This window comes from Scyliorhinus canicula, chromosome 6 (assembly GCF_902713615.1).
Source record: "Scyliorhinus canicula chromosome 6, sScyCan1.1, whole genome shotgun sequence".
NCBI classification, from domain to species: domain Eukaryota; kingdom Metazoa; phylum Chordata; class Chondrichthyes; order Carcharhiniformes; family Scyliorhinidae; genus Scyliorhinus; species Scyliorhinus canicula.
The window spans coordinates 179764422-179777795 of NC_052151.1; the positions used below are offsets into that span (position 1 = coordinate 179764422).

Sequence of the window (13374 nt, forward strand, 5' to 3'; positions counted from 1 at the left end):
ATTGGGGGCAGCTTCACAAGTTAAATTTGGGCAAAGCAGTGGATCAAATGAGAAGGGATTTCCATAGATGGGACGTGCCCCCACTGACGCTGGCGGGGAGGGTTCAGACGGGAAGGGTTCCTTCTGAGACTGCTTTTCTTTTTTCAATGTCTCCCGATTTTTGTCCCAAAACTTTTTTCAGAAGCATGAATGCGGCGATATCGAGGTTTATATGGGCAGGTAAAATCCCGAGAGTGAGGAGGGCATTCCTAGAACGGACCCGCAGAGAAGGGGGCTTGGCTCTCCCGAGCTTTATTAACTATTACTGGGCTGCCAACATATCGATGGTCAGGAAGTGGGTAGTCGGGGATGGGTCGGCCTGGGAGCGGATGGAGGCAGCATCCTGCAGAGGTACGAGTCTGGAGGCTTTGCTAACGGCGCCCCTGCCGTTCTCGCCAGCTCGGTACTCCACAAGTCCTGTGGTGGTGGCAGCCTTAAGGGCATGGGGGCAATGGAGGCAGAACATGGAGTCAGTGTGGTCCGATCTGTGACAATCACCGGTTTGTCCCGGGGGGGGGGGGGGGGGGGGGGGGGGGGGGCTGTATGGGGGCTTTAAGGTATGACAGCGGGCAGGGATTGAGAGGTTTGGGGATCTATTCATCCAGGAGGGCTTTCCGACCTTGGAGACATAGAACATAGAACATACAGTGTAGAAGGGGGCCATTCGGCCCATCGAGTCTGCATCGACCCACTCAAACCCCCACTTCCACCCTATCCCCGTAACCTTTTTTGGTCACTAAGAGCAATTTATCATGGCCAATCTACCTAACCTGCACGTCTTTGGACTGTGGGGGGAAACCGGAGCATCCGGAGGAAACCCACGCAGACATGGGGAGAACGTGCAGACTCCACACAGTGACCAAAGCTGGAATCGAACCTGGGAACCTGGCGCTGTGAAGCCACAATGCTATCCACTTGTGCTACCGTGCTGCCCATTAGACATTAGAGGAGGAGTTTGATTTTCTGGGTGGAAATGGGTTTCGGTATCTTCAAGTGCGGAACTTTGTACGGAGGCAGGTTCCAAGCTTTCCTCGCCTCCCCATGAGGGGACTTGAGGATAAAGTGCTGTCAAAAACAGGGGTTGGAGGTGGGAAGGTTTCAGAGATATACAGGGAATTGTTAGAGTGGGAAGGGGCTCCTATCAGAGAGGTGAAGAGGAAGTGGGAAGAGGAGCTAGGAGGGGAGCTGGAAACTGAACTGTGGGAAAAAATCTTGAGAAGGGTAAATGCATCCTCGTCCTGTGCCAGACTTAGCTTGATTCAGTTTAAGGTAGTCCACAGGACCCACATGACGGTAGCCCGGATGAGTAGGTTCTTCAAGGAGGTGGAGGACAGATATGGACGGTGTGGGGGTAGCCCGGCCAACCACCTGTGGTGATATGATTTGCATAGCTGTCTGCCATTGGTGCAGAACACCAGCTTACCATTGGCCCTGGCCGGTCATGTGCCTCTCGACCGATTGGTTGAGACCAGTCATGTGACAGCTCTCCGATTGGTCGAGAGGCTGAGTTAACCACGCCTCCTTACCGAGGTATAAATAGTCGGAGCGCCCGGCGGTCATCCATTTTATTGTAGACAACCGCAGGGCTAAGTTCTAGCTTATTAAAGCCTAACTTTTGTATAGCAACTCGTCTCTCGTGCAATTGATGGCTCATCACCACCTTCATATGTTTTGGGCATGTCCGAAACTGAGGGAATTCTCACAGGGATTTGCGGATGTTATGTCAGAAGTCCTGGAAGGTAGGGTAACTCTGAGTCCGGAATTGGCAATATTTGGGGTGTCGGAGGATCCGGGGGCAAAGGGAGGGAGGGAGGCCAATATCCTAGCCTTCTCCCTGGTGACCCGGAGACGGATCTTGCTGAGATGGAGGGACTCGGAGCCCCCGGAGTCAGGAGTGTGGGTCAGCGATATGGCAGGGTTTCTCAGTCTGGAAAAAATCAAGTTCGCTCTGAGAGGATCAACTCAGGGATTCGCCTGGAATTGGTGGCTGTTCATCGATTTCTTCAACAAAAATTGAACGTCAGCAGTAAGGGGGGAAAAGGGAAAAGTGGGGGGGGGGGGGAGGAAAACAGGAGGCATGGTAATGTTAAATAAGGACAGGGAACTTAGTATATGTGTAATTGGGGACAGGGCGGGAGAAGTGGGGGCGTGGTTTATTGTTTTATGTTCCTTTAGGGCAGGGGTGGGCGAACTACGGCCCGCGGGCCGCATGCGGCCCGCCAAAGGTCTTTATGCGGCCCACCAAGTCATTCAAAAAAAAAATTTTTTAATTATTTTTTTTTAAGGTTAATGGGGGGGGCTGTTGGGTTACTTACTGGTATAGGGTGGATACGTTGACTTGAGTAGGGTGATCATTGCTCGGTACAACGTCGAGGGCCGAAGGGCCTGTTCTGTGCTGTACTGTTCTGTGTTCTGTATGAGGCGCCCAGAATCATAACCGGGTGAAGTAATTATTTTACTTAATATACTATGCGGCCCTTTAAAATTGTGAATTTCTGAATGTGGCCCTTGCACGGAAAAGTTTGCCCACCCCTGCTTTAGGGGGTATTTTGTGCGTCGACCCGTGTGGTTGTTTTAGAAATGTCAACATGTTGAATTGTGAAAATTACAAATGCTTCAATAAAATATTTTCTAAAATGCGTCCATAATTGCCTCCATATTTGAATCTGGACAACATGATCACCCCACCCTTTCATAACCAACCAGCTTGTCATCTTTTCTCCTCTCGCAGATCATTTCCACTCATTAACGTTATTCATCACGATCATGGCTGATCATCCAACTCAATAGCCTAATCCTGCTTTCTTCCCATAACATTTGATCCCATTCGCCGCAAGCACTATATCTAGCCGTCTCTTGAATATATTCAATGTTTTAGCATCAACTACTTCCTGTGGTAATGAATTCACAGGCTCACCACTCTTTGGGTGAAGAAATGTCTCCTCAGCTCTGTCTGAAATGGTTTACCCTGAATGCTCAGACTGTGACCCCTGGTTCTTAACACACCCACCAGCTTTGGGCTGTAGGTGGATCTACTTGCAGATCTGTAATAGTGCCTCTCTCCGCCCCTACCTTGGCCCATCTGCTGCTGAAACCCTTATCCATGGCTTTGTAACTACCAGATTTCACTATTCAAATGCTCCCAGGCCTAACTCCTATCTTACCCTCCATGAACTTAAGCTTGTCCCAAACTTTGCTTTCCATATGAAAACTTGCACCAAGACCTATTCATTAATCCATCACCTCCGTACTCACAGACCTACATTGGGTTCTGATATGACGATGTCTTGATTTAAAAATTCTCACCCTTATATTAAAATTCCACCATCTTGGGGGCAGCACGGTGGCACAGTGGTTAGCACTGCTGCCTCACAGCGCCGTGGACCCAGGTTTGATCCCGGCTCTGGGTCACTGTCCATGTGCAGTTTGCACATTCTCCCGGTGTTTGTATGGGTATTGCCCCCACAACCCAAAGAGGTGCAGCGTAGGTGAATTGCACATCCTAAAATTGCTCCTTAATTGGAATAAAAAATGAATTAGGTTCTCTAAATTTAAAAAAAAATTCCACCATCTTGCCTTTCTTCACTTCTGTAAACTCCTCCAGCCCTACAACTCTCTGAAATATCTGTGCCCTTCCAACCTTGCCTTTAACGTATCCTCCACTCCCTTTCACTCCACCATTAATGCCATTCAGTCACTTAAGAACCAGGGGTCACAGTCTGAGCATTCAGGGTAAACCATTTCAGACAGAGATGAGGAAACATTTCTTCACCCAAAGAGTGGTGAGCCTGTAGAATTCATTACCACTGCCATAATATGCACTCATGCGCATAATGACGTAAAGACAGGCAGTGACAGACACCCAGGTTAGCCAATCAACACACAGGACATAACACAACCAATCACCAGACAGAACACTAGAGGGGGGGTTTTCCTACTATAAGACACACGAGGCATCAGCACTCAGCCTCTTTCCACTGGTGACAACTGTAGTGACAGTCAGGGTGTATATATCAGTTAGCACCTTCTACACGTGGCTCAGAGCTAGTCTGATCTAGTTAGTTAGAGTTAGCACACTTAGAGTTGTAGAGTGTCAACCCACAGTAAGCTGTGCACTGTTACAGAAATTCAATAAATCCTATTGAACCAACGCCTAAGTTTGGTGTCTGCTTTCCGAGGTCTATTTAATACAAACATGCCTGTTTACTTCAAGCTGTTATTTCAGACTATAAAGATATGCTTCCTTCAATCGAATCTCAGAGTGCAGTGTGGCTTTGCAGCTGGAACACTCTCTCTCCGCAAATATATTTGTGTAAATAAATTTCCTTAAAACGAATCTTGAGGAATTTGTCTTTATTTTAATTTCCACGACAGTCACTCTCGACTTTTCACCACAACATTTCTATCACAGGCAACAAAACTAAAAGACTGACAGTCAATGCCTAGAAGGGGAAAGGTCTTCAGAATGGAGGCAGAACTGATACAACATAGGTCTTTGGCCAGTTGAACTGTTGTCACTATCCTACTACCTTGGGAGGCTTTCAGTTGGAGACACCAGGAAGAAAGGTGGACTCAGAGGGAATATGCTGCAATGTTCTCATTTCCGGACACTTGCATTAGAAAGAAGCACAGGTGGAGAGCTGGAAATATTTTTCAATATACTTAAATATTGCTTCATATTCAGACTGTGATCTGGGTAGACTGTCCATTGAATTTGTCCTCTTTCCAAACCTTCACTTCATGGGCGGCACTGTGGGAACCGAATAGCCTCCCACCACCCCAGCAACGGCCCTCCTGTCAATATATGCATCCAATAAAACAAACCCTCCCACAGTGGAAACAAAAAACAAAGGAGAAAAAGAAAAAAGAGTCCAGGACCACCCATGGTCACCATAGAGACCACTCCCCCCCACATACTCAATGCCGTCCAACCTCTGAAAGAGCGCCGTACATGATACCCAAGAGTTGTAAGCCACCCCCCCCCCCCCCCAACTCCTTCCCAACTCCTCCCGTCCACTACCTCTTGTAAAACTCCTCCCCCCAACCTCGGTTCCTTCCCCTCCAACTTTCCACCCTGGCTAGACCACTTGGACCCTGTTCTGCCAGGCTCCGATGGCCGCAGCCCCTCCCCCCACCTCACTCCCGTTCACTGGCCGGCATAGACCGGCCAGCATGGCCCCCGCCCGGGTCCCTTTCCCCCTTGCCCGACCCCAGGAAAGCCCAGAAATCCCCTTTTAGCGCACAAACCCCGCATATCCACCTACACCCCAAAGAGCCCTCACTTTGAGTTAAAGTCCCATCACTTCCCTTGTCCAAATATATACAACACCGGCTCCTTTACCCATACAGCAGCACACAGTGAAACAAACAAACAAAAAAAAAACAAAAAATTCAGTCATGAGGTTACATCGGCACGTGGCCATTTCTCAATTTCTCAGTTCTGCCACAGTCCTTCTGCCTTTGCAAACTCCTCCGCAGCTTCCGCCGTTCCAAAATAAAAGTACTTGAGCTTGTAAGTCACCCTCAGCTTCGCTGGATATACAATGCCGCCTGCACCTTGCTAATGTACAGTGCCCTCTTCACCCGGTTGAAAGCAGCCCGCCTCCTCGCCAGCTCCACCGTAAAGTCCTGGTATACACATATACCAGCTCTAGCCCACTGCACCACCCGCTTCTGCTCAGCCCAGCACAGGACCTTCTCCTTCACACTGTACCTACAGAAACACAGAGTCACTACCCTTGGCGGCTCACTCGCCTTTGGTACAGGCCTCCACGACCGATGAGCCCGATCCAGTTCATACCGGGAGGGATCCTCCCCCTCCCCCAATAGTTCCGCCAGCATCGCGGCAAAATACTCAGTCGGTCCTCCAGTCGGTCTCGGCCCTTCAACTCCTTCAGGCAGCCCAACAATCCTCAAATTCTGTGCCTAGACCTGTTTTCCAGGTCTTCCATTTTCCCTCGCAGATCCATATTAATCTCCATAACCTTCCACATCTCCTTCTCTATCGCCGTACGTTGAACGCCGTGCTGCAATAATGTCTCCTCCACTTCAGCGCCTCCCCTTGCTCCCGCACCTCGCCACTGCGCTCGCCACCGCCGTCGTCACCGGGGAAATCGCCTCCTCCACCAGCACTTTCAAAACATCCCTCATCTCCTTCCTCATTGTCTCCATGTATTTTGTAAACTGCCTTTCGAATTCCGCAGCCATTACCTTAGTTATTTCTTCAGCCGTAAGCAATGCAGCCTCCCCTGATGCTCCAGCCTCCATTTTCCTTGGTGACCCCGCGGTGACCTTTCTACTCCCCAACAAACTTTCAGCTGTTTTCACAGCCGTTTTCTTACTGGACCTCGACATATCCCTTCCCTGTACTTTCTCCTGGCCTTCACCACCTTCGCTGTCCCTAGGACCGGGCGTCAATCCCCGACAATGCCGTTCCTGAACGGGAGCCCTCCAACCCGCGGCTGCCTCCCGCCCGCCGTCACCGGAAGTCAGCCGTCACCGTTTCTTCAATGGCCTTGGTGAGATCTTTTCACAGTTGTTCCCTCTGCTGCTAGAATTCAGCTTTAATAAAGGCCCTCTAGTCAGCTTGAGGCCTTTAAGCTCTCCCTTCCCCGCCTGCATGCTGGAAGAGGCTTTTGTCTCTACTGTAGCTTCAGCCAAATCTTTCACTGTTCCTGCGGGTCTGGTAACCAAGAAACATACCATTCCTGGGGGAAAGTACTCCTCCAACATTCACCTATGCCTTTTCATCAAAATTCCACCCTGTATTGCTTAAAAAAGAGCTATTTTCTGTAACCTTGGGCAGGAGCTGCCTTGTGTGTGACCACTTACTCCATGGTGCACACCAGAAGCCCTACCCTGCCCTTCTTTCCGATAGTCTAGTCAATGTCTTGGGAATCCTCAATTGATGAAAGGTCACATGACTCCTTTTAAAAAAAATTTCCATCATGTTTTATTGTAATCCATTTAATTATACGTCTTCAGGGCAGCACGGTGGCTCAGTAGGTTAGCACTGCAGTCTCACGGCGCTGAGGTCCCAGGTTCGATCCCGGCTCTGGGTCACTGTCCGTGTGGAGTTTGCACATTCTCCCCGTGTTTGCGTGGGTTTCGCCCTCACAACCCAAAGATGTGCAAGGTAGGTGGATTGAACACGCTAAATTGCCCCTTAATTGGAAAAAATTAATTGGGTACTCTAAATTTATTTTTTTTAAAAAAATTATATGTCTTCAGCCTTGTTGAAGCAATATATCAGACAACACTTCCCACAGTATTGTCTGTTGAAGTGAATACACCAGCACTACTCCTTAGAAGGCTATTCACGCTGCAGACAACGGATTTGTCCATAGTCATCAACCTTGTAATATTTAGGGACAGCAAGCTTGACCTTCTTCCTCTTATGTTGGTTTTTCTTTGGTGTGGTGTAAGACTTCTTCTTCCTCTTTTGCCAACACCACGAAGTTTCAATACAAGTGCAAAGTTGACGCCTTTGTTTTTTTATAAATTTAGAGTACCCAATTCACTTTTTTCAATTAAGGGGCAATTTAGCGTGACCAATCCACCTACCCTCCACTTCTTTGGGTTGTGGGGGCGAAATCCACGCAAACACGGGGAGAATGTGCAAACTCCACATGGACAGTGACCCAGAGCCAGGATCGAACCTGGGACCTCGGCGCCATGAGGCAGCAGGGCTAACCACTGCGTCACTGTGCTGCTCAAAGTTGACTCCTTTTGGATGTTGTAATCAGAGAGTGTACGGCCATCCACCCACTGCTTTCCAGCAAACATCAGTCACTGCTGATCAGGGGGAATACCTTCTTTGTCCTGAATGGTAGCCTTTATATTTCCAATAGTATCTGAGGGCTCAACCTCAAGTGTTATCGTTTTCCCCGTAAGGGTTTTCACAAAGATCTGCATTTTCAAATCCTATCTACCCAATCCTCACACGGAAAAGGTCAGCATTGAAAGAGAGATCACACGACTCCTAGCATCACTCTGGCTTCGGGGTCAGAGAATGGTTCCAGACCCACTCCTGAGGCTTTCCTCTTTAACCTACTCCAGACTTTCATTCCACTTTCAGGTGAGATGTTAAACAGCGATTTCACATGCCCTCTCAGGTAAAAGATCCCATGAAGCTGAGGAGAGTTCTCCCTACGTCACTCAACAAGATCTCATCATTTATTTCATTGCTGTTTGTGGGAGCTTGTTCTTGTGCAAATTTTATAATCTTTTAATAATCTTTATTGGCACAAGTAGGCTTATAGGGGCTGGTTTAGCACAGTGGGCTAAACAGCTGACTTGTAATGCAGAACAATGCCAGCAGCGCAGGTTCAATTCCCGTACCAGCCTCCCCGAACTGGGGCTGGAATGTGGCGACTAGGGATTTTTCACAGTAACCATTGAAGCCTACTTGTGACAATAAGCTATTATTATTATTACATTAATGAAGTTACTGTCAAAATCCCCTAGTTGCCACGTTCCAGCGCTTGTTCGGGTACTTGGAGGGAGAATTCAGAATGTCCAATTCACCTAACAGCACGTCTTTCAGGACTTGTGAGAGGAAACCGAAGCACCCAAAGGAAACCCATTCAGACACGGGGAGAACATGAAGACTCCGCACAGACAGTGACCCAAGCTGGGAATTAAACCTGGGCCCCTCGCTTCAGCATTTCCAACATTATAACTGCGAGGGCACTTCAGAAGTACTTCAATGGCTGTAAAATGTATAAACTGACACCATAGAAGGTGCTATAGCAATGCAAGTCTTTCTTTTTCAGATACCATCTTATTTTTCAATATGTTGCAGGCCTTGTCATTCAATCACACCTCCCTTTGCCTGATTCCCAACTTTTATACTGCTAACTAGATACGTATTGCTTCTTGACCAGTTACAAATCTTCCCACAAACCGATTCACAGGAATGCGACACTTCTGAAAATTTCCAACGAGGGGAGGGAGAAAATAAAATTGAAAACCAACTTTCGTCTTTTTTTTTCCAGTTTACCAGATTAACCTCAAAGAGCAATCTTTAAAAAAATATATATTTCGACAACAGGCATTCTTTTGCAGACCAGAAAAGAAAGATATCTGTACTCACCTGGGTGAAGTAGAGATTCATCAAGCTTAAGGTGAAGAACTGGAGGCAAACTGGAAAACAATAAAGTAACCAAAAAGCAAAGGGGCCAAATGAGTTAGCCTGCACAAAGTCTTTGAAATAAAATGAGAAAAGGATTGTCCTGAGAGCGGCCCAGAGCAGACAGAGGAAGAGAAACACCGTCTGGTAACTGAACCTCTTGTGTCTGTAGTGCAGAATAAGCCAGAGCTGTACATACACAAACACAAAAAGCAAGGAGTAGAAAACAGTGTAAGCGACAGTCAGCCCCAGCTTCACAAAGGCAGGGACAGCAGGAGACAGGGTCGGGAGGGGCATTTCCTTGCCCTCCATATCCTTTACTTCGTTCTTAGTCCTCCATCCAGCCAGGAGATTTGTTTCATTTCATCGGCCGAATTAAAGTCTCAACTTCCTGCTGTTGCAGCTGGAGAGGGCCAGCTGTAGCACATGACCAAACCAGAATGATTCATTAAATCTGAGGCTTTGTCAGCACTTGGCAGGAAACCGAAAGCTGCCCATTTCAGGGCAGTCCTAAAGCATCCGTGCTTACGCTTAGAGTGCACTCACGTCTTTGGCAAAGCCACACAGGCTGGGCATGCATTGACAATGTAAATACGTAACAGTATAGGCTGTACTCAATATGAAGATCCCTCGGGCTGTGCTCAGCCAACCTCTAAACTGTTTATAATGAGGAGCTGAAAACAATTTGGGTTAAATTTTGGAACTGTTTAAATTGAAGTTTACACTCTTACTCATCTGTCATGATTTTATTCTGTTTCCCCTCGTCAAATATATCAGCTATGAACAGATTGGAAACATGCCCCTATTCTATTTGGTAATTGTACAGCTATCAAAACCAAGTACAATCACAGTGTTATCTGTCAAATATAAGGTATAAGCATTGTTTTACCATCAACAGTTTCTGGAGAAACAACGTAAATAGACAATTGCCTATTTACTCTTCCCCCTTGAGCCCCGGTGGGCTATAAGATCCACAGGCATCTGAAGGTCTTTAAGTCACCAAAGTAATCTCCAGCCGAAGATTCTCCTTGATCTTTCTTCTTTCTTTCTTCCTGTTCTTCTGCCCTCACCCCTTCGCCTCCCTTCCAGCACCGTAATAGGGTTCCACTTGTCCTTATCTTCCAGCTCACCAGCCTCCACATTCAACGGATCATTCTCTGTCATTCCCATCACATCCACCACAAATGGGGACCAGATGAAACGACACTTATGCGGGTCTCCGAGGGGATCGGAGGCCCACTGTTGCAGGCCCTTTGGGCAGGGTGGTGCCCTGGCACTGCTGGTGCCACATGGGCACCCTGGCAGTGCCAGCTTGGCACCCTTGACAATGTCGGCCTGGCACATTTACAATGCCACCTGGCTTCCAGTCTGGCACTGCATTAGGAAAGACGAATAGGACTCCCAGGCCTGGGGTTTGCTCACCCTTGGCCTGGTGCACCAGAGGGGGGGGGGGGGGCTCAGGATCCACAGATATTTGTTGGGCAAAATCATTCATCATTCCAGAACCAAAGCAGGTAAATTGAGTTCAGATGCAGATCAGCCGTGGCCTCCTCCAGTTCTTATTATCCTTGAACCACTAACCTAACACTATGACATTTGTTTGAAATATATTGCTAAAGTATTGCTAAAATCAGGTCTGAACAAACGGAAATCAAAAATCAGAACAACAGTTTGGGATTCTTTAATTTCTGACGTATGGATTTTAGAAATCTCTCCCCCCACAAAAATAATAAGGGATCAATTCACAAGAATTATTACCACTGATCTGGGCTTTCAAGATGTTCCAAGTAAAGGCAACATTTTTTGATGTATTAAATTCAGCAAATGTTTCCTTTCCGACAAAACCAAAATACTGCGAATGCTGGAAATCTGCAAGGTCATCTGAAACGTTAACTCTCTGTTTCGCTCCTCAGCTTCTGCCTAGCCTGTCGAGTATTTATAGACATTTTGTTTTTATTTCTATCTTCCCACAATTCTTCTGTGAGACATTTTCAAATTATCTGAACCTGTTAAGAAAATATTTTTATCATGGGAATTGTCGGGGTCCAACTATTAGCACTTTCAATACTACTCAATTTGAATAGAGCTGTTTTCAAGAAATGTGCTTTTCAGAACTGATCTTTAGCAACCCGAGATACAGTAGAGAGGTGGTTCTGTTACTGGACTAATAATCTAGAGGTTGACAGTTGCAATCGCTGCACAGCAGATTTGAGAATTTGAATTCAGTTGAAAAATTTCAAAATAAGGGGCAGCATGGTGGCATAGTGGGTTAGCACTGCTGCCTCATGGTGCTGAGGTCCCAAGTTCAATCCCGGCTCTGGGTCACTGTCCGTGTGGAGTTTGCATATTCTCCCCGTGTTTGCTTGGGTTTTACCCCCACAACCCATAACTCAAAGATATGCAGGGGAGGTGGATTGGCCACGCTAAATTGTCCCTTAATTGGAAAAAATGAATTGGGTACTCGAAAAATTTTTAAAAAGAAAAATTTCGAACTAAAATTTAAAAACTAGTGTGAATAAAAGTGAGCGTGAGGCTGTTGCATCATTGTAAACTCCTAACTGTCCCACTAATGTCCCTTTAGGGAAGGAAGCTTGACATCCCTATCTATAGTCTGAGCCTCCAGTCTTGTACCAACTTTCTGCTTTGCAACTGTGCCTACACTTCAAAGTAAGCACTTAAGTGACTATTAAAACTTTGAGGTATTCTGAGGTCTTGAAAGGTATATGATTGCAAGCTTTTCTATCAACATGATTGCCTCCTGTCCGTGCTCTGAAGTGGCTCTTGGACTGGTGATGAAGCCACACTAGTAAAGTTAAAAAGCGAAATAATGTTTAAAGAAAATGCTTCAGAGTAAAATCAGCAAGGCACAGCATTCAAAGCCATGTGGGGGCGAGCTGGGAAAATAATCAGTCCGTGCTGGATTGAAACTGGCCATAACCTACCTACAATCCCTTACTTATGGCCATTGTCACTGGGCGGTAACCCATTTTTTTCCAGTTTATATGGGCTTCAGGACTTTGATACCAGCTACACTGGGTGGCCAAAATCCATGGTGTGCTGGTATTCCCTGGTATCAGGTTTACTGGGTTAGTCCCCCCGAGATGTCAAACCTAGGGTTGGCAATCAATGCCAATCTTGTCAGTGACATCTACACCCCAAGAATTACATTTTAAAATTCGGATCTCCTGAACCTATTGCCTTCAGATTCAGGGCAGCACGGTGGCCTAGTGGTTAGCACAGCTGCCTCACGGCGCTGAGGTCCCAGGTTCGATCCCGGCTCTGGGTCACTGTCCGTGTGGAGTTTGCACATTCTCCCCGTGTCTGCGTGGGTTTCGCCCCCACAACCCAAAAATGTGCAGAGTAGGTGGAATGGCCACACTAAATTGCCCCTTAATTGGAAAAATAATTGGGTAATCTTTATTTTTTTAAAAAACCTTCAGATTCACACATGACAGTCTAATTATGTCATCTGGAAGCAGCTAGGCTCCCATAACAGCTTTAGTATGAGTGAAATGAGTACTTTATGCGGAAGAAACAGAATACTTTTGAAAGCAGAGAATAAAAGGAACTGCTTTAATTCTGAAACAGGTACAAACTGTGCACAGTGACAAATGAGGTTGAGTTGAGCTTGCAAATAAACTGGTCCGTTTATAAAACTTTGAACAAGCAATACAATACCACAATCCCTGCAGTAAAACTGGCCGACGTCCTGGCAGCTGCAGACACTCCCAGACACTGCTTCGCCTGACATTTTGGCCATTTGCACCTTGTCGTTGAGATGCAGAGTTAACCAAGTCGAGGCAGGTTCTCTGGTGGTTTGATGGGTTTCTGCACTGTCAAGGTAGCACCTCCAAGCAAAGTGACCCTGAGGGCCTATGGGCACCGTCCGGGAGGAGGGAGCACCAGAGGCCTTCCCGGAGCCATCCAACAGGGAAACAATGGTAGTTTCCAGCTCACCAAGTGCCCCCCGTCCTGGCAATGATGTGTCTCGAGGTCAGCGGGTGGAACATGGTGGCATGGCGAGGCATGTGCCACGGGAAGTTTTTTTTTTGGAAATGTTTTTTATTGAGTTTTCATATTTTATATCCAACAAATTACAAATTATTAGAAAAAACACACAAAAATTAACATGTATATTTACAGGCAAGCATCTTCATAATAACAACTGTGGCCACCCCCTTTAACCGGCATACGTATTTTACATT

The 13374-nt window shown here is 46.9% G+C and overlaps 1 protein-coding gene and 1 pseudogene across 1 annotated transcript in view; both read right to left on the minus strand.

Annotated features, from left to right (window-relative positions):
• Positions 1–9654, minus strand: part of LOC119967688 (G protein-coupled receptor 137Ba-like) — a 51693-nt gene extending 42039 nt beyond the window's left edge. The window contains exon 1 of the mRNA XM_038800533.1: positions 9134–9654. Coding sequence (XP_038656461.1) covers positions 9134–9481 — 348 coding nt within the window. The 5' untranslated portion in view covers positions 9482–9654. The remainder of the gene's footprint in view (positions 1–9133) is intronic.
• On the minus strand, positions 7256–7960 carry LOC119966897 (annotated as a pseudogene).
• Positions 9655–13374: the final 3720 nt, after the last annotated feature.